Source organism: Amia ocellicauda, chromosome 23, assembly GCF_036373705.1.
Source record: "Amia ocellicauda isolate fAmiCal2 chromosome 23, fAmiCal2.hap1, whole genome shotgun sequence".
Classification (NCBI taxonomy): domain Eukaryota; kingdom Metazoa; phylum Chordata; class Actinopteri; order Amiiformes; family Amiidae; genus Amia; species Amia ocellicauda.
Genome location: NC_089872.1, coordinates 19,340,065 through 19,366,714, shown reverse-complemented (window position 1 = coordinate 19,366,714; position 26,650 = coordinate 19,340,065). Strand labels below are relative to the sequence as shown.

At 43.1% G+C, this 26,650-nt stretch overlaps 1 protein-coding gene across 3 annotated transcripts in view; it reads left to right on the top strand.

The window, feature by feature from the left end:
• Positions 1–2,339: 2,339 nt before the first annotated feature.
• The window catches only part of qkib (QKI, KH domain containing, RNA binding b), a 118,214-nt gene continuing 93,903 nt past the window's right edge, over positions 2,340–26,650 (top strand). For 2 of the 3 annotated variants that reach the window (XR_010805404.1, XM_066697373.1), the window contains exon 1: positions 2,340–3,025. Coding sequence is in view for 2 of the 3 variants with exons in the window: in XM_066697373.1 (XP_066553470.1) it covers positions 2,884–3,025 (142 nt within the window). In the remaining variant the exon portion in view is untranslated. The remainder of the gene's footprint in view (positions 3,026–26,650) is intronic. The other variant, XM_066697374.1, reaches the window with a different exon arrangement.

Here is a 26,650-nt window from a genome sequence, read left to right as displayed (position 1 = left end):
CTTCAGACAGAGTGTCTTCAGTTCAGGACAGTTCCGCTTCAGATTAAATCTGTGATGCTGAAATCCATGTGTGACATTTTAATTAATCCTGTGTCTTTTTTTCTTTCCTTTTCATTGCATATACTGTATATATGACTATATTAATGTTAATAGATTGCAAAGGCTGCTCTGTACACTTTTGTTTTATCTGTAGGTTGTGTTTCTGGTTATGCATGGACATTAATATTGCAGAAATAAAATTATGGTAAATAGATCTTCTGTACATTACTAAAGTGAAGGAAAAAAAACACAATTTTGTGCATCAGTTCTCCGTTGGGACAGTAGCACTTAAAGCGCATAAGCACCAATTGAGATATAAAAATGTGCATAATTCCAAGGGTTTTAAAACATAAAACACTTTAAATGACATTAATATAAATGTATATATATCTCGAGATGCTTTTAAAAGCTTTCAATATGGATAAGAGTGTTGCATCCATCATATTTAAAATCGGAATCCATGCATTTTAATAGTCACATTATATAGATGCAAAATAGCACTTTGAGTTGGGTATCCAGTATACATTCCTTGATTATATGTTTACATCTGTTCTGTGCTCTTGTTTGGAAGGACAGCACAAGATATCATATTATAAAGCCAATATAAGCTTTAATATTCCTAACTTTGATCACTAAGACAAACCCCATCATGTAAATCATTCATATTATAAACTGGACAAGGAGACACAAAACCAAACCTTAAGAACTTTAAAAAACAGGTAAATAGATAACTAAAGTAAGTAATAATAATAATAATAATAATAATAATAATAATAATAATAATAATAATAAAATAATAATACACTATGGTTTAGTTATGTAGTTTTGTACTGTATGCTATTTATTTACACTTTTCTGAACACACTATACAAAATGACAGGCAAGAAATGCTTTGTTTTTTTAAGATAAGTTATACAGAGTTGGAAAATGAGAAACTGCAGGCAGAAACACGCACAATAACACACACTGAGTGAAGGCATCATGGAAATCAAGAGGAAAAAAATAAAAACAGTAGGTTACCATGTCAGCAGTCTGCCGACTTTCTGAAGGAGGTTGGCGTTGCAAATAAGTGGATTCTCTAGACTACTATTACTTTCAAAAAATTGGATTTATTCACCATTCATTTTTTTTGCCTGTGCATGCACATCTGACTGAAATATATACAGTATACACACACACACACACACACATACATATATGCATGTATATATGTAGTGTTGAACGCAGTAACCAAGGGCATGCCATTTACTGGGGGAAATGTATCTAAAACAACAATAAAAACAATAGTAAATGCCTGCAATTATACACTTTCGCTGTACAATGAGCAACATATGCATATGTGTGTGTAAATAGTGCTCTGTGCGATCCTGAGCTATCAATAGGCTTGTGATGCAGCACAACACCGGCCACAACAAGCGCTGCTCAGAGAGAGGGCTGCATCTGGCCCGGCCTGGCTGTGGCGACGCATGCTGCTTTTAATAATGAGAGCCCGAGGAGTCGGTCCTCCGGAGAGGTACGAGACGAGGCTCTCAATCCACTGTCATTGCATTAGTGCACTATAATCAGAATCGGCACGGGCCTAATTCACCCGGCGCACAGTGCACAGCAGCCCGGCTCCAACTGCAGGTCTCTTACTATATTGCGGGAGACAGGAACCGAAGGAGCTGCCAAACTCGCCTGCCAGGGGTTTATTCTGCCCTGACCTCCTTGGCACTGCGATAACCTGATGCCAGCCTCTGTTTAGCTTGACCCGGGGTCATACTGACTTGTTCTGGGCTACTGTGAAGCCTGCCTGGTAATTACAATACATTGCCACTGACTGTAAAAGAACAGGACAGAAAAGATAAACCAAACTTGACTTCTTGACGCCTTTATGTAACTCAGCATCACGTCAGGGTTCAGAACGCTCGATCTGATCCGAATTGCAGCTTTTAAGATGCGTTTAGGAGACGACAGGACCTGCCCCTTGGCTGAAGGAAGGCAGGGGATTATTCTGCAGGAAATGGGGAGAGACAGAGACTTTCCAACTTGGCCACACAAGTCACCCAACCATCTCTGCTGCAGATGTCCCAACTCCTGTGCAACCTCACTTGCTAGGGTTGCCGTGCTAGTCCACTGCCTAAATCCTGTCTCCTGTCCCCCCTTCCCTGCCGTTTGCTATGTCTCTCTGGTGTCCCTGCCTCTCCCTCTCTCTCTCTCTCTCTCTCTCTCTCTCTCTCTCTCTCTCACACACACCGCGCATGCGCCCGCCCGGGTCATGTGACGCCGCTGCGAGTCCAGGCACAGCGAGGCGAGTCAGTCTGCAGCCTCAGCGAGGAGCGCAGTGACTGAGAGAGACAGAGAGGGACAGCCGTGCTTCTGGACACAGACACACACAGTGACACCCACGGGGGACACGGGGACCTGGCAGAAGCTGGCACTGGGCGCCTGGCAAAGCAGGGGGGAAGGAAGAGCGAACTCCAGCATTGAGGGAAAGTGGACAGTCGGGGAGTTGATGGTGCATGCTGAGTTACTTGTGGAATTAGCCCCCCTCTCAATAAGCAACTACCTCCCCTTTTTGTCCTCCCTTTCCCCCCCCTCCCCACTGGAAGTGACAGCAGGATCCAGACCCCAGCGCGGAGACACCGAGCGGCACCGGGCAGGAGCTGTTGGCTGGAGGAGGGAGTGAGGAGTGAGGAGATCGCACAGCCCTGAAGCGTGTGGGACTTTATTTTTGCATTGCATTTCGTTTTTGAGACATCTATCTCAATTTTTCTCTCTTGCTGGGGGTGCAGTGCTTCCTTCCTCTTCTCCTTGTTTTTTTTTTATCTGTGTCTGTCTGTCTGTTGGGGTCGGTTTTGGAATATGGTGGGGGAAATGGAAACCAAGGAGAAACCGAAGCCCACCCCAGACTATCTGATGCAGCTCATGAACGACAAGAAGCTCATGAGCAGCCTGCCCAACTTCTGTGGCATCTTCAACCACCTCGAACGGCTGCTGGACGAAGGTAAAGACCCATGATTTTAGCATGCACTCCTGTCGGGGACACACACACACACACACACACACACACACACATGCATGTATGCATGCATACATGCACGCAGGGCTACTTGCACAAGGGACGCGACACCCTCAGCAGTCACATTTCTCTCTCCACACGTTTCGTCCGATGCACCAGCTCTGAATTGAGAGGTTTCCCTCTTTCTAGTGATGCTGCACGTTGGTTTCCCCTCGATCTGCTCCTGTGTGAGACCCGACAGCCATGAGGGCGTCGAGGCTGCAGCGCACGGTGTTGCACGCCGGGGTCTCGGTGTCCTCGTTTTTACGCCTGATGAGGCTGTATCTGAACATGTAAAATACGCAGCTGGATTTTAGTATCGCTGCAACAACCTAGCAGAGCTCTTACTTGCGAAACAGGCGCGATGGGGCTCCCAGATGTGCACGTCGGATGTGAATCTGGGCTGAGGATGAGGATGAGGATGATACAGATTGCAGAACAAGTTGGCTGCATTGTTGGGCTGTGACACTTTGTAGAGTATGAAGCGTTCATTAAGGCGGGTTGGGATGGAGCAACTGTGCTCAAGTACTTTACTAATCATCAAACTTCAACCAGTAATGCGTTTTATATTGAGAGTGTCTCTATAGGAGCGTGATTTATTATTATGATGATTATTTGTGTGCATATAAAATATACAGGTTATGTGAAGTCGATTTTGTTTAAACGACTAAAGCGCTGATTATGATCCAATAAAGCAATGCATACAGGGAATTGCAGAACTTGTTCAGGGAGCATTTTCCTAGTTATTGAATGGTGTGTATCTGACCCACTGTGCTATAGACACTGAGTGCCAAACTTGCCCTTAAACCGTGAAGACACAGGTGGGAAACTAGTGCTATGAAGCCCAAAGCCTTGGGACGAGTTCGCTACACTGTTACACTGTTTGCCGGGGAGAGGAAACAACAGATACAGACAGTATGACATCATACTCCTCACATTCAGAACAACAATATGAGTAACAGCTTTGGGGTTGTAATGCTACTTAGTAATGAATCTGTCCGTGTGGTGAGCAACATAGTAACTAAAACGTTACCAAACAATCAGTGTGAAAAGTTTTTCTTCTTCCTGTATTCAAAGTTGAGTTGGAAACTATCGTATACAGAGACATTTTGCTTGATTTCACATTTGCAACCTTTGCGCAGAAATCCCGGAGTGCCTGCGCTGTTTTTGTGTTGCCCGTGTGGGTGGGGATGAGAGGGGAAACTTTCTGGAAAGTGTTTCCATGTTGGATACATTGTTACAAACTTCACCGGGTCTGGCCTGTTGGGTCCACTTGGGGGCGCCCTGCCTTCCGTGTAAAATTAGGATCCAGAGCTACAATTAGATTCCCTATTCTTTTGAACTGTAGCTAACGTTATAAAGCTGGCCCTTAAATACCTGCACTACCTCCCCAATACACAGTGCTTTTGTTAAGTGGCGATGAGTGAGAGGTTTATTAGGGCTGTGATTTACAGGAGAGCAATAGGGTTCACCAATTTGCAACTGAATAACTCAGGCATCATTGACTCTGCAGTTGCTGGGACCTCGTCTGTATCTCTGTGAAACATAACAGAAACGTAATAATATTCTCAATGCATTTCATGGACTGGTGCCACAAATAGGCTTGATATTAATTAAACACCGGGACGAAAATAGCAAGAAAGGATACAGAACATGCATAGGAAGTATTTTGTCTCTTTGTTATTTGAATGAAGCCAACATGCAGCCATAGTAGAGGAAACAAGCTTTCCTGGCTGACAGTGTTACGGTTTTTCCTGGTATTGTCATGTTAGACCCCGTATTTTAAACACCGTCATTCATTAATCACTGAATCTACACACAGTACAACATGGATAGCATCCTAAAGGCAGTCTATATGTGCAGCTGCTTCATTATATTTACTTTCTCCGCAGAGTTATATGAGCTAACTAACATGTTTTAACTTATGTTGTATCTTTTTTGTAACTCTGTTAACTCCAGAACAAGCAAGTGACATATTTATATTCATAACACTCCTTTATGGATGTTATATATTTGTCCTGAGCCTGACTGCATGTTTTTCCATCTTCAAATCAGCAGCACAGACAGAAAGCTTAGATTAATCATTTTTGTGTGTTTAACATGAGTGGGACTCTCTACCCAGCAAACTGTGGCTCTAGTTTGTACTGAAGACTTTATTGAAGGGCTCAGAGTGAAAGTACCTGCTCAGGAGGGTTTAGTAATTCCTGGGTTTTTGGTCACACCTCAGGCCTTCTCTGTGAAAACTAAACTTGTGCGCTTCATTCTGGGAACCAGTTCTGTTTGTGCACGCCTCGGCTCACTCGCTTCTCCTTCCTCCTCAGCTGGCCTGCACACGGAATTAATCATCTGTGTGTTGTGGTGAGGTTATCAACATACGAACAGAAGACCGCAGTGGAACGCGTGTAGCCGTGTTATCAATGCCGTGCCACCGGCTTGTATGGATACCGTTTAGTTCATGTGTGTTTTGCTGACAGAAGCACCTGTGTTCAACCTTGTAGAATAAGAGGATTTACCTTTTTTAAGTTTTTAAATGTAGTTTTCAAAGCAAGCTTGAATACTTTCACCTATATGTTCATCAGATGATCATGTTGTGGTTCACGTTGATAAGATTTTGTGGTGATTAAGAACCCCGGGTCCAGTTTTGTTCAAATCTCTGGTGTACGACACTGTATTATACACTGATATGTTTGTTCTTGTTTTTTGTGATTACTGACGTTATCCTGCTTCTGCATTCGAGTGCGGTTGTTCTCTGAACCCTACTTTCTTATTATCTTATTTCTCTGTGCTGGGCTGGTTGTGTTGATCGCACTGTAACTGGATATATTTAAGATTTAAATCTAAGCTGTTAATCAGTCCCTCACACTAGCAACATGCCCTTGTAATGAACATCCACACCCACTGTAAGAAATGAAGCAGATAATGTTGAAACACAAATGTATATAAAGCAGAGTTGAAAATAACTTTAGTGAACTTCAGTGTTTCACTTCTGCATTTTTCTGGCTACTGACTAGTTTGACTGTAGCAGTGCTGCACAGAGAGATCATTGTCTGGATTTAAAAAAGCAAACAAAGCCAGAAAGGAAAGCAGAATAAAAAAAAAGAACAAATGCAAGATAAAAGTCCTTTCGTATAAAAGTTAGCTGCCACCAGAACCTGCTTTGGTTTTGCACAGACGGCCAAAAACGTCCCTGTCTGGGATCACTGCAGCGCTGTCCTGTGTCAAACAGATACAGAGTGCTTTGCTACAGTGGGAAACGGACAAGTGATTTTATATTTGAATACAGATGTTTGTTTTTTTAATACGTGTAAAATCTATGCAGCCCGCCCTAGTTTATGCTGTATCACCAATTGTTTATCACCACTGTGATTTATTCACTCCAGCTAAATATCGCTAGATGGTGCTTTGTTGTTGAAATCCTCTTAATTAGGCCTATCAGTGGCGCTGATTGGTGCGAGCTCTGCTGGCGCCAGGGGGGCCCTGCGCTTTGCTAAGCGACCGCCCGGCCTCTCGGCTGTGATTGACCGAGGCACAAATTTCCCGGGTTCACCCGACGGAGGGGCGAGAACTATCTGAAAGAACTGCTGAACGACCGGGAAATACTCTTTCAGCCCTGGGCTTTCCCTTGGTGGATTTTAATTGGTTTTACTCGATTCTCCATTGGACTTAAGCTGTTATAAACTTTTAAGGAGTGAGAACCACACCTCTGATAGTTTGGGAATCAGTTATAATATCATTACTAGTACTACTTTTAGTTAGTTACTGATAAGAGTCATAAGAAGAATAAGCGATTTAAGCCAGTGTCTGGAATTTGAATTATTTACATCCATTTCAGTGCATTTTGTTCTGTTTATATGCAATCCAAGTCTGTCCACCTGCTCCCTTCTGTTCAGAGCTGTTGTACACACTCCAGTGTGTCCCCGGGCCTCCATATCCGTCTGGTTTGTACCGGCTTTCGGCAGAATATAGAGACATTTGTTTCAATCCCAGTGTTGGGCCTGTCTGTTTACAGTCTCTGGCCTGACCTTTAAAAAGACGACGGTCAGAACAGGGCCGAAACAGAAATCAAGATATATGCGTGTAAGCCAGTCAGAGTATGGACCTTTCTGACCTGCTCTTTATACTTCGTCTTTCAGAGTTGTGAAGGTTAAAACGTTTAAAGAAAGAATATCTTCTGCACTTCAGTTTTGTTTTTCTTGACATTTACTCTCCTGCCCTGAATTGTTTCACCTGTCAGATGAATTTGAATATTGATGTGACTGCTTTCAGAGCATTGCTGTTCAGAAACTCTATCTATTCGGAGTGAACAGTTATATAATGTGCTTTGTGTGTCTAAAATTATTTGATTTAAATATTTAGTTAGTAAAATGTGAGACAACCCTATCTAAAATATATATTTGTTCCCAGTTTTTAGGGGCTTCTTGTCTAATCTGAGCAACTAGACTTTTAACAATAATCGCACTGAGATATTTAAAATCTACAGATTAATTCCTTATTGTCTTTATTTCTGCTCCTACCCTACACAGCTGTGTGTTATGAGAATAGGATGCTGTGGCACTGCCTGACTTAAGTCAAGTTTAATAATGCATGTGATTAAACAGCTACTGCCTACTGTACATAACATTAATTCTCTTATTGCACTGGCTTCTTATTCTGTAGCATCCTGTCATTGTTTAATGCTCCCTTTCTGCATCACTGGCTGTATTTACATATATTCATCAGTATGCACATAATTTTATCAAAGACTGTACAGACCTCTCGTGTAATTTGGAAGGATTATGCATGTATTTGGTTCTATTGTAACATGCAGAATGGGGAAAGTCACAATGCAAAACTAAGTACCCGTTTAAAATACACAGGTGAACATTTATTTAAACACAAATGAGGTAATTACGAGGTTGTGGTGGTGGCACATATTGAGATGCACCACCTGCATGTGCGAGGCAGAGTTCAATATGCAGGGGAGCGCGTGCACAATGACAGGAAGGCTCTCGCCAGCGATGGAGAACGCTTCCGTTGGCTCTGGATGTTGAAAAAGCTTTGCTAGGTAGGCTTGTTGATCTTTGTGTTGATTTGAATGCATACCTCCATCTGGAGAAGCACACCATCATAATTTAACCCTCATTCTGCAACAGATATGCATTCTGATTTGCATCTTTTAATTACCCAAGAGTGTGTTCTCCTAAAGGACTTTTATTGTTGACTGTGTGTATCTGACAGTCAACTTCATAAATAAACTGAATTCAATTAGGGGCTGCATTTGGTGATTCAGAATGAATTCATATTTCCTCCAAACAAAGTCCATCAGCAGCGCCTCAGAGCTGAGTGCTGCACCTGGGCACTGCCCTGCGATCACGCTGTGCATTAGCAATCCTGAATTCACAGTGAACTCTGCTGCCGGCTGTATGTAGACATACCGGTGAAAAGTGCACAGCACAGCAGGCATGCTTTATGCATATCGCAGTGTAGGCGATCAGAACTGATGCCTTAAGTGTACCTCAGACCCCAGGTTTGCAAAGCACACAGGCGACGCTGTTAAGGTATACAGGGTGCATGGTATTGATTGACCAACTGTATTCTCTTCCTAACTATTCTGAACAAAAAGAGTGAGAGAGAGAACAAATACACAATCTCATCTCAAGCGTGGAGTTTAACGCCCAGTGTGATTGCAGTGTGGTGGCGCAGACTTTTAATATCGCTAAGTGTCCCTCGTCTATAAGACAGTATATCTGCGTCAGCCCCAGATTAACATAGGGTGAATACCAGAGCCATTCATCACCCAGGCAGGCCTGAAGACTGTCAGCAAGAAGGCTGACGATGATGAATTGGACAGGAGCGGGTGTTGCAGTAGGTGGCCGCTGGAGCCCAGTGCCAGGGACGCCGGGGTGTGTGAGCGTCTGTGTGTGTGTATGTGTGTATGTGTGTGTGTGTGTGTGTGTCTCTCTCTCTCTCTCTCTGTGTGTCTGTGCTCCGAGGGGAACCGAGCTAATATACCAGAGCACCGCAGCTCAATTAGGCAAGTAGGAACTGCAGTCCCGTCCACGTCTCACAGAGAGAGCCGTGCCCAGATCCTCTCATTGTGTCGGAGGCAGGGGGACCACGTGTGATGCGTCTTATAATCTCCGTCCAAATGGCTCTTTTTTGTTTCTGTATCGCTGCGCCGCTTGGGAGTTGACTTTGCTCTGTAGTCTTTTCAAAGGGGCGATAGCCTCCCTAATTAGGCAGATGTGTCAGGAAACATATGCTTTTATCTTATACTGTGTTAGAGACCTTTTCATACAAGATGTCCTGTTACAGCCATTACAAATCTGTTATCCTAATCACTCATCATCATGCTAATAATACCAATTAATATTATTATTAATAATAACATCATCAGATAAATGATTTTATTTGAACTAAATGGTTTGATCTGATTTCTGTCTAACCTGTTTAAATCTGTTTTCTTATATTCAAGTAGTTTCTGCTATTCTTCGAATTCCCTGCCCTGCTGTTTTTTACTGAGCTCTCAATTACTTAATTACTAGTAGGGCACTTAATTGAACCCTAATTGAACTACTAATTTGCCTAATCTGAGATGTTAAATTATTTTAAACAGTTGTAGATGTCATGTTAAGTTCGAAACTTCAGATGGAACTTGTAATCTCCAACTTTCTATAAACTACACAATTGAAAAAATAAAATTAAGTAAATTAGTCCAATTAAGTAATTGAGAGCTCAGTTGGAACAAAAACCACTAAGGCAGGGGGTCCCCGGGACCAGGATTGAGAACCAGTGAATTAGAATCATTTGTGACACTGGACACTGTAGAGGGCAAATGTTTCTATTTTAACATATTTATTATTAATTCAGCTCATTTATTTAAATATAAAAATGCATCTGAGTTTCTTCTAGGCTTGTGTGCTTGGTTCCAATAAAAGTACATTGTACACAAATCATAGATGCCTTTTTTATTTCTGAATGAATGCTTGAATGAAGCAATCAGTGAAGCGAAGTTTAACTTTAATTTAATCAATCGCTTTTACACATCAAGCAGCATTCTTCTCCCACGGTTTAGAAGTGATAATAATTAAACATACATGTATATCAAAGCAAGGGGAAAGATCTTCAGGGAGGCCTTCATCCAGCAGTAGATCAATATTGGCAGATGAAGCTGTTGAGATATATTAATTAACCCCTGGTTTCTTTACTGCACTTAACTTCATTACTTGAGTGAAAGTACCCACACAGCGTTGTTTTTCTACAGGGATTCCCCTCGTATAATTAGACACGAGGCTGTGCCGTCATTGTAGTATGATCTTTAATTGATAAAAAATAAAAAAGCTGTGTGGGAAACATTCACACTCTGTTTTACACCAAGCATTCAGGACTGTGCCGAGGCTGGAGGCAACGCTGAAACGCAAGCTGTGAAAGGCTTTGTAAAAACAAACTCGGCATCCGTGCCGTAGACTGGAGCTCTCGATGGGAATGGGAGTCAGGCTGTTGAGTGTGGAAAATTGTCCACAAAGCATGTCAACAGCGCTGGTTAAGTATTGAGGCTGTGGCGGATTATTAATGACGTAGGTCCCGATTTTTCAATTTCCTGAGACCACAAGGTAGTTTTAAATTCCGGCAATTAATTTCACCCGGCTGACATCCGGTAAACACCAAATCAAACACTGAAAAATCAGACTATGGATTGGCTTGTCCTCTCAAAGATTAAATGTAATCTCAAATGTCCATCTGAACACTGCTAATGTGCTGCATTGGCTCTCAGAGTTTGGTGGAGTTTGAACTTTTCAGGTTGATGCATTGCATTTAAATTCAAAACTCATCTAAAACCAGAACAGACAAAATACAGGAGTAACCATCATATACCATATCAGCCATAACATTATGACCACCTGCCAGATCTTGTGTAGGTCCCAAAACAGCCCTGACCCGTCGAGGCATGGACTCCACTAGACCTCTGAAGGTGTGCTGTGGTATCTGGCACCAAGATTTTACCAGCAGATCCTTTAAGTCCTGTAAGTTGCGAGGTGGGGCCTCCATGGATCGGACTTGTTTGGCCAGCACATCCCACAGATGCTTGATTGGATTGAGATCTGGGGAATTTGGAGGCCAAGTCAACACCTTGAACTCGTGATTCATCAGACCAGGCCACCTTCTTCCATTGCTCCGTGGTCCAGTTCTGATGCTCACGTGCCCATTGTAGGCGCTTTCGGCAGTGTACAGTGGGCAGCATGGGCAGCCTGACTGGTCTGCGGCTACGCAGCCCCATACACAACAAACTGCGATGCACTGTGTGTTCTGACACCTTTCTATCAGAACCAGCATTCACTTTTTCAGCAATTTGAGCTACAGTAGCTCGTCTGTTGGATTGGACCACACGGGCCAGCCTTCGCTCCCCATGTGCATCAATGTGCCTTGGCCGTCCATGACCCTGTCGCCGGTTCACCGCTTTTCCTTCCTTGGACCACTTTTGATAGGTACTGACCACTGCAGACCGGGAACACCCCACAAGAGCTGCAGTTTTGGAGATGCTCTGACCCAGTCGTCTAGCCATCACAATTTGGCCCTTGTCAAAGTCGCTCAGATCCTTACGCTTGCCCATTTTTCCTGCTTCTAACACATCAACTTTGAGGACAAAATGTTCACTTGCTGCCTAATATATCCCACCCACTGACAGGTGCCATGATAACGAGATTATCAGTGTTATTCACTTCACCTGTCAGTGGTCATAAAGTTATGGCTGATCGGTGTATATATTGAGGTATTGAAAGTAATGAATTGTTCCTTATATGGGAAACAAAGGCAAAGTAACAGGAGACACTCTTGGCTGTACTTTATTGAATGACATCTTGGTTTTGAAAGTGTATATCCAGCGTTATTCAAGGAGTCAGAATAATTTCTGTCTGCTAATAAGATGTCAAAGCAATATGAAAAAGGGTTAACCTCGCCTCCGATGCTGGAGACCTGACTGACTGTGTGGGAGGAGTAGCTCGGCCTGATACATAGATGTGACGACTTCACGTAAATTGAAGAGCTCGTAAACATGTCAGGGAGATGTTTCTGTATTCAGGGATTAATTTACAGCCTCATAAAATGCAGCAGATTGTTTTAAAACTTCGTAGTATTACATGCGTGTGTGTGTGTATGTGTGTCTATGCAGTTAATGTTTTTGCTTAGTGCTAATTAAAAAGAGAGGTCGGATGCGCAGTCCTAAAGTCTCGAGCTCACACTGCTTGTATGTACTTAGCATTGTGAAAGCAGCTGTTAATCACCTGCGGTGCCGCTCTCCAAAACACGACGACGTGTGAAGTTCATTAGTAAACTACGGCAGGAGTGATTGGCGGCTTCGGAGTCGGTGTCTTAGTAAAGTGCGGTTGCTGTTGATTCGGCTGTATTTTCAAGTGAGGCTCGACGAGGTTTTGTACAATCGCTTTACCCTTCAGTAATGCCCGGCTTTAAATCATCCGCTTTCGCAAACCTCAGCACTATTACACCTACGGGTGGGATAAAATATTGTCAACAGCTTGTGCTGGAGCGCGACATTGATCATATGTGAAGCTCGGAGCTGGCATTTTCTTCTTGCAATCTGTTCTTCTTCTTCTTCTTCTTCTTCTTCTTCTTCTTCTTCTTCTTCTTCTTCTTCTTCTTCTTCTTCTTCTTCTTCTTCTTCTTCTTCTTCTTCTTCTTCTTCTTCTTCTTCTTCTTCTTCTTCTTCTTCTTCTTCTTCTTCTTCTTCTTCTCCTCCTTCTTCTTCTCCTTCTTCTTCTTCTTCTTCTTCTTCTTCTTCTCCTTCTTCTCCTTCTTCTCCTTCTTCTCCTTCTTCTTCTCCTTCTTCTTCTTCTCCTGCCCTCATCCCTACACACACCACAAAATAAACCCCTTAATTCAGTTGCATCACCACCAGCAATGCAAAACAGTAGATACACGTTCATGGCAGGGTAGACACTCGTAGATAGTTTTCCCTGCCTGCTTGATCGAATGGAAATTTGGGAGGCAGAAGAGAGATGTGAAAGGTTGGATGCAACTCAGACAGTTTTGTTGGTTTTATTTCGCATACAGACTGTGCTAGAGTTGTCAAGTTGTATCTATATATGAATTAATGTATGTATTTTGTCTTGCATTTAATCCTAAAGTGCAGTGTCCTGAGATTATAGAGCTACTTGTAAGTCATGCACTTCCCCAGAGGAACAGAAGGCATTGCTGTTGTGCTTAAAAAAATCAATAAATATATATGTATGTATGTGTTTATAATGAATGAACTGAAAAACGTGCTTTACAAATGTATTAATAAGTAAGATATATCTCTTTCAGAAATATTGACTCGTGTGGAGGAGAATATTAAAAAATAAACATAATTAAATACCAAGAAGCGATGTCGCTGGGGCTATTAAGAAGGCAGGATTTACAAGTGTCTGCCTCCGTTGTGCCTATTAATACTGTTCAGGATCTGCGTTACATTCAAATTAAGGAAGTCCTGCTTTCTTAGGGTATCAATCTGAGTTTGAGGTTTTTATTTTGCTCTCAATTGTCCAGAGAAGACTTTCAATGTATGTAGAGAACAAATTAGAACATAAAACAGTCGAACCTTATTGTTGCCTGGAACGGATCACCTACTCAGACTAGCTGTGCTACACAACGTCTGACGGCTGAGTAAAACAAGAGGTTTTGATGTGTAACAATGTGCCTTAGACACATTTCCGAGAAGTGACGCATGAAAGCTGTCAGGACAGATGAAGACATGCATGACATCGAAGCATTATCTCTCTGCCTTATTTAAAGAATTATGACCATTGGTTTTTGAGTCGCCATTTTGTTTGATTACAGTTTTGTATTGGAGAGTTGCCTTCCTTATCTATTGTTGGCTTCCTAGTGTTATTATTGGTTGAAATCTTGACACAGATCTTCCTGCTCGTTTGACTATGTATGAATGTATTTTTGATGTTAAGGTTAGATGCATATCCATCAAGCAGGGCTGTTTGTTGCATATTCATATACAGTGCCTATAGAACGTCTCCTCCCCATGTGAACTTTTATTCACATCTTGTTGTGTCAGTGCCTTAGTTTCATGCATTTAAATGAGGATTTTTTCCACTTATCTACACACCACACTCCACACTGTTAAGGGGAAAAAGGTAGGTGAAACAAATTGGTATATATTAAAAATACAACACTGAAATCTCTGTGGCAGTGGACATACCTTTGGCAATATTCTTCTTTACAAAGCTGATGCACTGATGGACAGCAATCTTTAAGTCATACACATTTTGGATTCGATTTATGGCGTTCTGACTGGGCCAATCAAGGACATTTACCGTTTAATTCCTTAGCCACTCAGTGTAGTTTTGGCTGTGTGCTTTGGGTCATTAAAATGCTGAAAGGCGAATGTGCATCCCAGGTTCAGATTTATTGGAGAAGGCAGCAGATTTTTCCTATACTTCCCTCCAGTCATTTTCCCTTCTTTCCTGACCACTGCTCCAGCCTGTGCTGATGAGAAACATCCCCATAACATGATGCTGCCGCCACCCTGCTTCACAGGAGGGACTGTGTTTGCTGGGTTGTGTAGATAAAAGTTTTTTTTTTCTTTCTTCAATTTAAGTCCAGATAAGGCAACAAAACGTAAGACATGTTGAAAGGGAGTATAGACTATCTTTAGGCACTGTAACTGTGAGCAGGGAGACAGATGGACTGAGGATATAGAGGACACCGCTTCTTTAATTTCTGTGCTTTTTGTCCCCCCACCCCACTGATAACCTGAGGTCATAGCGTGTTCTGGAGAAATGGGGGGAAAGCGGCGGTCTGACTCTGCAGCACTTCCACAGTTATCTCGTTGCAGTGCAGAGTGTGTCAGGTCCCACTTGGTAGCTCATTAGCAGATTGATATCAGTGGCGAGGCTGGGGTGGGGTCGGGGGGGCGGGGGGGACGTCTGCGTGTGCAAACACTGTTGGCTGCTCTTTCCCCACCGGATGACCCTCGGCTAATATAGGCACGTATGAGTGTCCGTCATGAGAGGACCCAGAGGAACGCTCAATTCTGCCCACTTTTCATTACCTTTCTTATTTAAATACTGCCGTGTTTTGCTGAGTTTTTTAAAATAAAATTTGTATGTATTTATTGGTTCTCACATTTAAATCTCTTGAGAGCAATTGCCACACTTCCTACCCCCCTCCCTATTATTTCATTCTCTTCCTCTCTTCTAAAGTCCTAAATTAATTTGGCGTCTGTGGATGGACCGGCCTTGTGAAAGCTCTTAATATGGAATGTAATTTTGGTGGCTCTCTAGGGTGCCGGGCTGAGAGATGCAGCTCTGAGCGGTATTTTGGCATCCCCTGGGCTTTGCACTGCTCTGAGTTTGTCTCCTATGAGTGATAGGTCTGTGCATTGGCCTAGAGAAGCTAATGTCTGAATGGATGTGGTGGCTGGCGGAGACTGATGCTGCCGTTAGCGCTGAGAAATGTATTCCCCCAGCCGCTTGTGCACCAGGCCGTGGAAAGCAGCGCCTTTTTTGTAATAAAGGTGATGAATTTAATCGCAGAACCGGCTGCCAAATGGAAATTGCAGACCTTGATATAGCATTGGGGAGGGGAAGGGGAATGCAAAGTGCATTTGAGGAGGAGAGGATATTGCCGGCGAGAGTAAAGGGAGCTTTGGAAGAGGGTGTGCGTCTCCGGCAGTGCGGAGAAAGTAATAGGATGTGTTTTTCGGTAACTGATTTAATTTGCGTAGAAGCCGATTCACCAGATAATTACTTTTTTTCGTTGACAAAACAGATGTATATTCTTTATTTGTTTATTTACTTCTGTTGCATATAGACCCACTCTTTATTGATCTGAATCAGGGAAGGTACAGATCTCGGGGACAGTGAGATTGTGAGCACCTTCTGGGCGTCGTACACAGACAACAAACACAAATCTAAATGCTGGAAATCGTGTTCACTCTGCAGGATATAGTCAGCTGTGTGAAAATCAGTGTTAAAACATTGCATTTCCAAGCTGACTCACTTAACATTTATCTGCCGGACTCCAAACAACTGATAAAAAAACACTGTCATTGGTAGAAATTCAGTCTGGCTGGTAAATCTTCAAAGTCAGTAGCTTGGCTGGCTGTGGAAGCAGGCCAGCAAAAATAAGTCTTGTATGGCTGCCTACTTTAACGTTTGAATTCCCTGTGTTATAAATAATGATGTAGGGTGACACAGAAGTGAAGGCCTGCCTGCTTTGGCTGCGTTTTGTTCGATGTTAATGTGTGATCTGGGGTCAGTGTTCACTTCGCATTCTCATTCTGCCGCTGCATTCACCCTTTGTAAATGTAATTTCACAATGATATCCAGCATTTATCATAAATACCACATCTGCTAGCCTTAAGCTTTTCATGCGAGGAAATCCAAGCTATATCATGTGCAGTCGTTTTGAGATGTAGGGCAACGACGTGTCTCATTTTAAAGCCTTGTTACAGTGTGGGCAGTAGTTGCCCAAATACAAGCCACCGAATTGTTGATGCTCTTTAAATACAGTTGGGAGAATTCAAGCTGCGCCATCTTTTGTGCTTTAAAAGAGAGGCTACAGCGAAAGTGAAGGATCTGTAGGTCTCAGTCTGGTGGTATCTTTCTTTCGAAACGCCTGTGGCACAGTAATCTTTCACCGCGAAAAACTGTGATTTAAGGAACTGCCCCGGACAGTTGCTGCCAGTTGAACAGGTAGCCTTTGTAATCCGAAGGTGCCTCTTTCCCAAGCGTTTCATTTTTCAGTCTGCGCGGTGCCAAGAGTGCGGACAGGTACGGGCTCATGTGAATGCACTGATCACGCCTCACGTGTCACGTGTGTGAGCGCACGCTTGCTCATGTGTCACTCCAGGCCTTGTGTGATCTCAATCTCACCGTGTATTATTACCACAGGCAACCCTTCGTGCATTGTGTTGTATTTACAAAGGAAAACAACACTAATACACTGTGTAGGGGGTTGCAAAGTGAATGTTGCTTATTCCCTGTTGTTTTTCATTCACTATTTAATTAAGCATGAAATGTTTGTCTTTAACACTTTTGAAAGGCCCGACACGAGGCAGTCTAAGATCTCATTAGTTTGATCTTAATATTACTTTACAGTCCTCAGAAGTGTTTGTTGCAGACAAGTATAGCGCCGGTGGAAAAAAAAAAAAAGACAATCTGCTTTTCATTAGTTTTAATAAAGATGTGTGGGCTGCTGGTATGAAGTTTTCACTTCAGAATATGAGCTCAGCAATTTCCAGTGATGTTTGCTAATTAGCAGCCTCTGAGTAGGAGTGTCGGTGTTAATGTTTAATGGTTTCTTGGTTTTTATAGTTACTCTCTTCAGAGGAAGCTACACAGAAGTAGCTGTTCATGAACACAAGGCTCACATGTTTGTAGTGTCGAAAACGGACGACAAGGCAAGGGAACTGTGAAGCGATGCCTTGTGTCTCGGCCCGTGCGCGTCTCTAGGGTGCGGCGCTGAGCATGATGCGTCACCCCGACACAGTGAACTTCAGTACACAACACGAACAGAAGATCATCCATTTAAATGTGTCTGTAGCTCTCAGTTCTCACTCCAATGAAAAGTTCACTTTCCTAAAATAGGGAATTTAAATGCCATCTATTGTAAGTAATTCAACCATTTAAAAAATGTTAAAGAACTGGTTTTATTACGAATTGGTAATTAAAATAGTTTACTATCGTAACCTTACAGCCAGTTCTCTGAAGGAAGGTTCCAGATGTACTGAAAGAGAAACACGGTGACGTCCTTTTATTCTTGCTACACAGATATTACGTTACAGACTCGAGCGCTGAGGGGATATAACCGCTCGGCTGGAGGTCCAAGGGAGACGGCGCAAGTTTAAATCCGACCCGTTTGAAGTTGGAAAGGGAAAAACTTTCAGGGCGGGCTCAGCTTTCCTTGTTTGTGTTCGTATCGGCCCGGACAGAATTAGGCTGGGAGTCCTGAGTGTCCGTGGCCGTTGACAGGTATTGGTTACACTGTGGCCGCAGCGTTGGCGATTCGCAGGAGGGTCTAAAAGTGGAGTGCGAAGAAGCAGCTGCGGCATCCGATTGAGGCACTGTTTGTTTTTCCAGTTTCTGTAACGTGGTAATGTTACAGGGATTGTGTTTTCTCCTTTGGCGTAGCTCAGGCAGGGGAGGAGAGAGAGGGAGCGAGTGAGAGATGGAAAGAGAGAGAGAGAGAGAGAGGTCTTTAGTTTAGCGTTTTGCCTACAGGCACACGACTAGTGCTACAGCACCAAGAGTTGTCTGTCGAGACGAGGTACACACGTTTATCTGGCTGGCGATTGACTTCTGGGCCTGTTCACTTTTCTTCCAGGGGGTTCGTGATTCATGCAACGAGTAAAGAAATGCACCTTGCATCGGAACAAGGGATTTTGGGGATTTATTTTCTTTCTGGCAGAAGCACCAAAAATTCCCAAACTCCACTAGTTTTCCCGATTAACGTCAGATTTTGTTTACAAACCACAGCTGTTTCCCTGTGCAGATGGCAGACGAATAATTGCTTCAGTAGCAGGGGTGTCGTACTTCAGTCCTCGAAGGCTGTGGGGACTTCTGCTTTTAATTCCAACTTAAGCTCCCAGTTAGTTAATTGAGCTAATTATTTGTTCAACTGAGGATATCTATCTTTTTTTGTTTTGTTTTTAGATTGAAGGTGCAGCTAATTCCCAGTATAGTAGAGTACTGTCCCTATTCCCTGTAAAACACGATTAGTTCAGCGGCCGGAAGTCAAGGCGCTTTTACCAGTAACTAACTACTGTTGGGCCCTCTGCTATCTCACCCGCGGGGTCCGGCTTGTCCAACAAAGAGCCCTGTGCACGTTGCTGTCTCCGGCTTGGATTAAATCAACACTCTGACCCCTGACCGATTCCAAATTCCTAACGTGTCACGTGATGATGACTTCCTAATTGGCAGAGACCTTTCGCCACGGTCCAGTGGACATGTCCTGTCCAAGTTCTGGGTGCAGAGTTTGCCACTGGCAGGTATCTGATGGTTCTGGTTCAGATGGGTGCGATGAAAATGCACAGAGAAGCGAAGTCTCCATCTTGGGAGGGGTACCATTCTCTCATACCTCAATTTTCAGCAAAACAAAGAAACTCTCCTGGGAGACGCGCTGGTTGGTGGAATCGCACCCTTCACTCTGATAGCACAGCTAATTTGATTATCTATAGATTATACTAGATGTGTCCGGAGGGCTGTGGGGCTGTCTTTAACAGCGATTGACTCCATTGACTTTTTATGAATAGGCATGAGTGACTAATCTTTTCTGATCACTGGCTATATTGTACTGTTTCTTTGAAAAAGTGTTTGGTTCAGTGTAACATGCTTGGGTATTCCTTTTTAACGCGATATCTCATTTCTGTATGGTACTAGCAGTGTTTTCTGCGATTGCTGTGATATCACAGGCTCCATTCATAGAGCGATAACCAGTGTACTTGGTTTCACATGTAGAAAAATACAGATACAGAGGTGTCTCCTAATGTGTGGGTGTCGAAGCCCAAGCTTCCATGTCTGCTTCATTTTACTCCCTACTAGGTATTCACCATCGTGGCAAATACTCGGTTCCTGCCGTTTGTGTGTCTCACAATCTGACAAGTCAGCCGGGAGTAGAAGTGCAGTGAAATGCCCCTTCCTGTTTCCTACTCCGTCCATTAGCAGGGGGGGATCTCTCTCTTTACAATTCCAACAAGCTGACAATTGTTCTTTTTTTTTCCTTCTATAAACTGTTAATCAAGCTACAGACCTTTGTAGTATTAAACTGTACTGTTCTAACGGCATGTGCCTCAAACATTGGTCAAGCCTAAGGCCTAAACCAGTTGGAGTGAAATAGCTCTTGTTGTTTGGTTTCTGTAGTTTCCCCTTATCTTTCATTTCCTCTTCTCTTTCTTGTATAGTAAGTAGTGAAAACTGAAAGTATTAAAAGTTACCGTATGCTAACGGAAGGATTGTGACTTTTACTTATCGTTAATGTTCAGCCGATGGAACCTGAAGCTACATAGCAAGACCTACATCTTGGTAGACCAGCTGTACACGACAACAAGATACCCACTGACTCCACCGCTCGTTTAGTGCGCTTGTTTCTGGCACTCATTTAGGCCCGTGTGTCCGATTATGTATCGCTGATTGCGATATTGTTCAGTTACGGCCCCTTACATGCCTTCACAACAATACACCTGATTCCAGGCCAAGGCTCCTCGTGAGACAAATCATCACTCACACTTGCATACGGTAATGTCAAATATCTGAGCTTAATTTATTTATTTATTTATTTTTGCTTGCATTCAGTGAAGCCAGGAAGAAGACTGACTGATTTCCACAAGTCAGATGTAAAGCTGTAATTAGCAGCACAGAGAGAGAAGGAGGGAGAGAGGCAATGAAAGAGGGAGAGGGAGGGAGGGAGAGAGGCAAAGAAAGAGGGGGAGGGAGGGAGAGAAAGAGAGGTAGCGAGAGGGAGGGAGAGAGAGGCAAAGAAAGAGGCAGAGAGAAATAGCAAATATAGTCTAAGTGACTAAACAGGCGATTCTAAGAAAGGGTTACTGGCCAGGTTTTTTAATATATAAAATAAGCAGTTTGTTAAAACACTGCTTGAACAGATGTTATTTATGTTTTAGTTTTTCATCTCAAGTGTAATTAAAGTTTCAGCTCGTTGCAGGTTTCCGTTACTGGTATCCAGCTCCCAAGTATTGCTTCTGAAGTGTTTAATTATGTTTTATTATAGCAGTGTGCTGTGAGAGGGCATGCCCTTTGTTTTGAGCAATAAAAATGGCACCACCGGCAGACTGACAGACTCATATTCTATATATAGTCCTTTAAAGACGAGAAGTTGCTTTTTTTTTTTTTTTTTTTGCACTGAAATCAGAGGAGTATTGTCTCCCGTCCTCTCACGCAGCCCATCCTGAGTAACAGCTCACTCCAAGGAACAATCTGGCGCAGGAAGAAGAGGCCGTCCGACTTCCTGTTGGTTGTGAGGCAGATGAGCTCGCTCTGATAAAACAGGGCAGGGGTGGGTCACAGAGCCGAGTGCGTGTTCAATAAGGAACGGACCCCACACCCGAAGGACTGGGACAGCTCTGTGGCCCGGGTGTCTGTCTCAGAGCAGGCATTCATCTGATCCGCGATGCGTTATGTTAATACCAGTCGATGCACTCCTGCAGATTTCACATCCCACTGCTTCTGCACCGCGCGCGGAGAGGCAAATTATGCAACGCTTACCTGAGCATGTGTACGATCTGAACAGTCAGCACCACGTCCTGACACCGGGGATGATTGAAACAGAATTGATTTGACTTTTTGTGTTTATTTTTAAAGACCGCTTAATTCATATTTTAGAACCACACGTTTGATAGTTTATTTTAGTTGTTTATTTTCCGGTCCTAACCTTAATATTAGGTTTTGTTTGGACCAATAAAGGTAGGCCTAATAAGGGATCTCTAACTGGGTGATCAGCGCGTGTCTGCAGCACACAAGAATCGCTTAAACATTTCTATGGAAGCACATGACACTCATGTTGTAATGGACCTCAGTCATGTCTTGGCTATTCCAGCGACTCGGCAGGAAGTAAGGAAAGCAGGTTAAGGTTGAAGCTCTTGCCTAACAAACAAGTTCATCCAGTTCGGTGTAAAAGCCACATTCGCAACATCCACGCAATCTGGGAGGTGTTCACATATGTGCAGGAGAGATCTTGTATTTGTAGACTTTCTCTTGTGTGTGTGTGTTGTCAGAGCGAGCTCTATAGGTCGTCACTGTCCTGTATTAACGTGTGTGTTCTCTCTGTATTCAGTCATCTTTGGGACGCTCTTTCGGGATTCAGGAAGTGAAGCGGAGTTTATAACCGGATATTTGGCAAAGATACGAAATATCTAGGTAATCACGGACTAAGATAACCCACAGTGTAAAAGAAAACGGTGACCTCAGAGCAATGCGGCCGAGCAGTGACCTTTTGTCCTGAAAGCATGTGATATACTGAGCCTCTGACTCCATGACTTTATAGCTTTCATTTTGTAACATGGTCTTGTGATGTGCAATAACTGAAAGCAATAAGACGTAGGCGTGTGTGTGTGTGTGTGTGTGTGTGTGTGTGTGGAGAGAGAGAGATGGTGAGAATATGCAAAATGTATTTACAAAGCTTTAACAATAAACTGCGACCGACACACTTTCTGTAATTGATGGCTGAGTGTGCTTATATATTTATTATGAATACACTTTGTAAAAATGGTCAGTACTCCAATTATATCCGTGTCGTGCTGGCGGATCGCACGGTTTGCTTGTGTTGCCGCCCTAATCGCGTCCGAGAGATGGACGAAAAGCTACTAGAGTTTGAGAAACTTTCAGCACTAGAGTGCTAAGGCCATGTGTGTCAACTGAAATTGATCTCATTAATATTTTTGTTCGGTTATGTCACTTGAGCCTCCATTAGGTCTAATTGCTTCTATTGATAGGTTAAGTAGTCCGGTAGGTCAGTCATGCACATTAAGTATGCAGACATTAGTGGGGTTAACAGCGCAGTCTTGCTTTGGATATGTTAACGAGTACATGAGCCTGATTTTAAAAACCGAAAGAGACCACAAAACAATAAAACGCTTGCTTCTTTATTTTGGAAGCGCTGCTTGTTTTTATTTACAGATGTGTGACTCAGTTTGCCTGTGATAATAAGACAATGTCCTCTAGTGCATCACACTGCTAGTTAAATCCCTTTGTTCTTGCGTTTGTCTTTTATGAGGAATGATGGTGCAATCCCCTCCGCCACTGCACACTTGACTTGTGTGTCGCTGCTATTTATTGTATCTCACGATGCAATATTCCTTGGACATACTTGGCGAGGTTTAGCATTTGTCATTGAGAACGATAATTTCATTACTGTCAGGAACACTTGAGGAAACCTTGACTCATAACCAGTATTATTAAACCACACTACTTTACAGTGTTGGAGCTCAAAATGAAGTGAACTTGTGTGGGTTGGACTGGATTCACTCCCGTAAGCGGTTCTACTCCATGTGTAATTGAAATGTGCTCTACAGACGATGGTGTTTAATTCTCCATCTTGCATTTTTAGATGGAAAAATAGGTAGAAACCAGGTTTTTATTGGTAGTATAGTTGGTAGTAAGTGCAGTTCCGGCATGCTTAGTGTTTAACAGTTTGGGAAGATGTTACTTAAGAAAGTCCGATTTTGGGGGTTTTCAGGTGGATCGGTGGGACGGTTGTTCACGTAAAATGTTGGGTTGATAATGGTGTCCGCAGAATGTCTGACATCTTCTATAAATGCACATTAAGGACTTCCCAGTGGCTCTCGCGATTTGTGCTGGTTGATTTAAATGCATTCAGGTGGGCATTTGATATTTCCCTCAGTATCTGTCTAAATGAATCTCCCTGGAGCTTTTTAGATACCAAACTGGCAAGTAGAATTTTTTTTCTGTGGCGGATTATAAATTGTGCTTAATACGCCCAAGGCTTCATACAATGCTTTAGGCGATGATTTAAACACACACACACACACACACACACACACACACACACACACACACACACACACGCGCACACACACATGTATGCAGATCACCCAGCATTCCCTCCTCAAGTGAGACTTCAGACGCTTCTACACAGAACAGACAGCAGAGGAATATTTTCTCTGGTTCTCCCTGTTTGTGCCGCCTCCCTCTGTTACCATCTGTTGAGTGTTTTTCCCACGACCTGGAGGGAAACGGTACCAGGAGTAAATCCCTCACACCCCGCCATCCCAACAAACGGTGGTGCGTTTGAACAGCGCTTTGCAGTCGATTTTGTCTTTTCAATCTAAAGGCCTAGCTCTTGTGTACCATTGTGCATCTTTAGCCGTGCCTCCAAGTCACTAGATTGGTCCTGGTCCTGTGTGCGATTGATTTAGTTGTGGATGTGCGTTATTGAGCATTTCGTCAGTTGTTTGCCTTCGCAGCATTTACTGCCTAACCTTCATATTTCAAGGTCTTGTTTTTGTGTGTGCATCGTATTGTGTGAAGGAAAATTAAATACTTCTGTCGTTACATAATGACGGTTGTAAATCTGTCTTCACGGCAAATGTTACTTTGTGGTGTAACGACGATAAATTACACACACAGGTTCATCGGGAATCAGACGGATGTGCATTCCTATATGACTTAAATTATTGTGTTGATATCCAGGAGGAGGGTCTGAAAGCTTGAGAAACAGGTTGCCTACAGGTTTCGAACAGATTGTATGTAGTGTGTGTAGTTTTGGATGTGTTCCTCAGAACTTTCCATACTTCTATTCCATCCTCATCAAAAAGACATGTCTCCTTTTGACCAAATGGACCAAAACTTGCTTTGTGACGCATCATTACTGTTGAGTGTTAAACCGATCATCCAGCACATCTCGAACTCCAAAGCCATCCATTTTTACACCGCGAAAAAATATCACCGTTTCCCTGTCAGGTGTTCGCCTCGTCACTTAACTCCCCGAGTTGGCATGAGTCAGCCCGGGGGGCGGAAGTGCTGACGGGGGCACATTTCCCCGCCGACGACAACCCGATAGTGCCACTGCGGGCTCCTGCCTCTTTTATTAGATGAATGTTAAATAGGAGGATTGGGAGCGAGCCATTGTCAGTCAGTAAATTGTCTGAGTTTATTATGGACTGAATTGGGGAAGTGAGAGGAGCTCGCCGATCCTGTTCAAACAGATTAGGCAGCCGATGAAATGATGAGAGCTGTCAGCGTGGCCTCCCCTATGAAATCTCGCTGCTTGTACAAAAAGCGGCAAGCATGTTTTTATAAATATTGAATTGGCTCTATTATCTTGCCATTCTGGCAGATTGAACTAATTGAAGCGGGCCTTTCTACTCTCTCTCTCTGCCTCTGCCAATGACAGGATGTTGCGGAGAGCAGATTTTCCTTTTTCTCTCTCTCTCTCCGCTATAGGGATTTTCTTTGTTGAAGCATCCGTGTTAATTATTACTCTTTTGGTGGCTGAATCCAAGCGTGGCTTTAGGTGACTGCTGGTGCACAGAGGAAAAACAGCTGCGCCTCTTGTTTCTTCTCACAATTACAGAATCAGCATAGCAAGTTAAGTGATCGTAATGATGCGACTAAGTCCGCCTTATAAAACTTTGAAAAATGCCGGAATATAAATCAGCCTGCATTAAATAGCAGCCATGGGAGAATTGAGAGTACCTCATTTATATGCCTTTCTCATTGCTCTCAACAGCAGCTTCAAATGGCAGCAAATTGGCTGAGAGTTCATTCTGAATAATTGTCAACAAAATGAAGACGGAGAGCCAGCATTTATCTTTTTAACCCTATGATCCCGGCGGGCCCTGAATGGCTATATCTGCAGAAGAAAATAACATAAAACGCACCGCCATTTTGTTTTCATTTTGTCAGGGTTGTTTTTTTCCCCCTCTCTATTTACTAAATGTGCTGAAATTCATTGCCTGTATCCGGCAGCCCCCTATCTCCCAAACCGCATCCCCCCATCGTTCAGCTGCGCTCAGTGCTACCTTTTCAGGCACAAAGCTTGGGTTCAGGTGCTCACTGATACAACCGCATAATGAAGTCAGGAGGAGTTTATTGCTCTTGCTACCGATGCTGAACCACAAGGCTGCTCAGACTTCAGTTCTGCTTCCTCCCAGCCGAAGAAGATGGGGAAATGGGACCCGTCTCCCCTCTGCTCTGCCTGTTTATTTTTCGGGGAGTGAACCAGTGGACAGGTGAAGAGTGTCTCTGACTAGTGTGGCACAAGAGACATGGGGGTCTTTGATCTGATCATCAGCTTTCTTAACAACATTTTCTTGACTTCAAAAAGTGGTGATCATCATCATATTTTAATCTAAATCAAAGGTATATCATAACGAGGTTCCACAATGCTGCTCAGTTGGCATGAAAACACAGGTCCTCTTCTCCATGAAGCTTAATTTCCTCTGTTTCACTGCGCAGGTCGGTCTAATTAAAAGATCTCAGACTAGGGCTTGTGAGGTGAGCTGTCTATGTTTCTCATTTCGATACACAGAATAATACGGTGCTGTTGGATAAATAATTGAAGACTATTTTCCTTCTTTTCCTGTTACAGTAGTATTATGTGCCTCAGAAATCTAAAATAAAAAAAACCTGCCTAATCAAACATTATAGCTACTGCTCTTAAGTCAAATTGATTTTGCGAAAAACCTCTGCTTTCCCGCACCCCGCTGACTTCGTCGCGTTTTCTGCTGTGTGTATAATTCAGACATTGTTTTAAAGAGCTTTGTTTCCTCTAAATCGCAGTGAATTACATTACCATTAATGGAAACACATAGACATATTTACTACACTTGGCATTTATATGCAGGATGGATGTGCTTCTGAGGCAGAATTGAAACCAACAAAAAACAAACGTCAATAAAAAACAAAATTCCCATTAATCCTTTTATGCGTTCCCTCGGCTTAGTTTATTGTAAGTGATGTAGCATTGGTAGGGATTTGTGAACAAATGCAACAGGACGTGTAGGTGAGTTCATTGTAACGATTGAATATATAATTGCTTATATAAACAGTGAAGGGTAACAGACCCATACAACAGCCACTGTCCTGAGTTTTATCAAAGACAGATCAATGT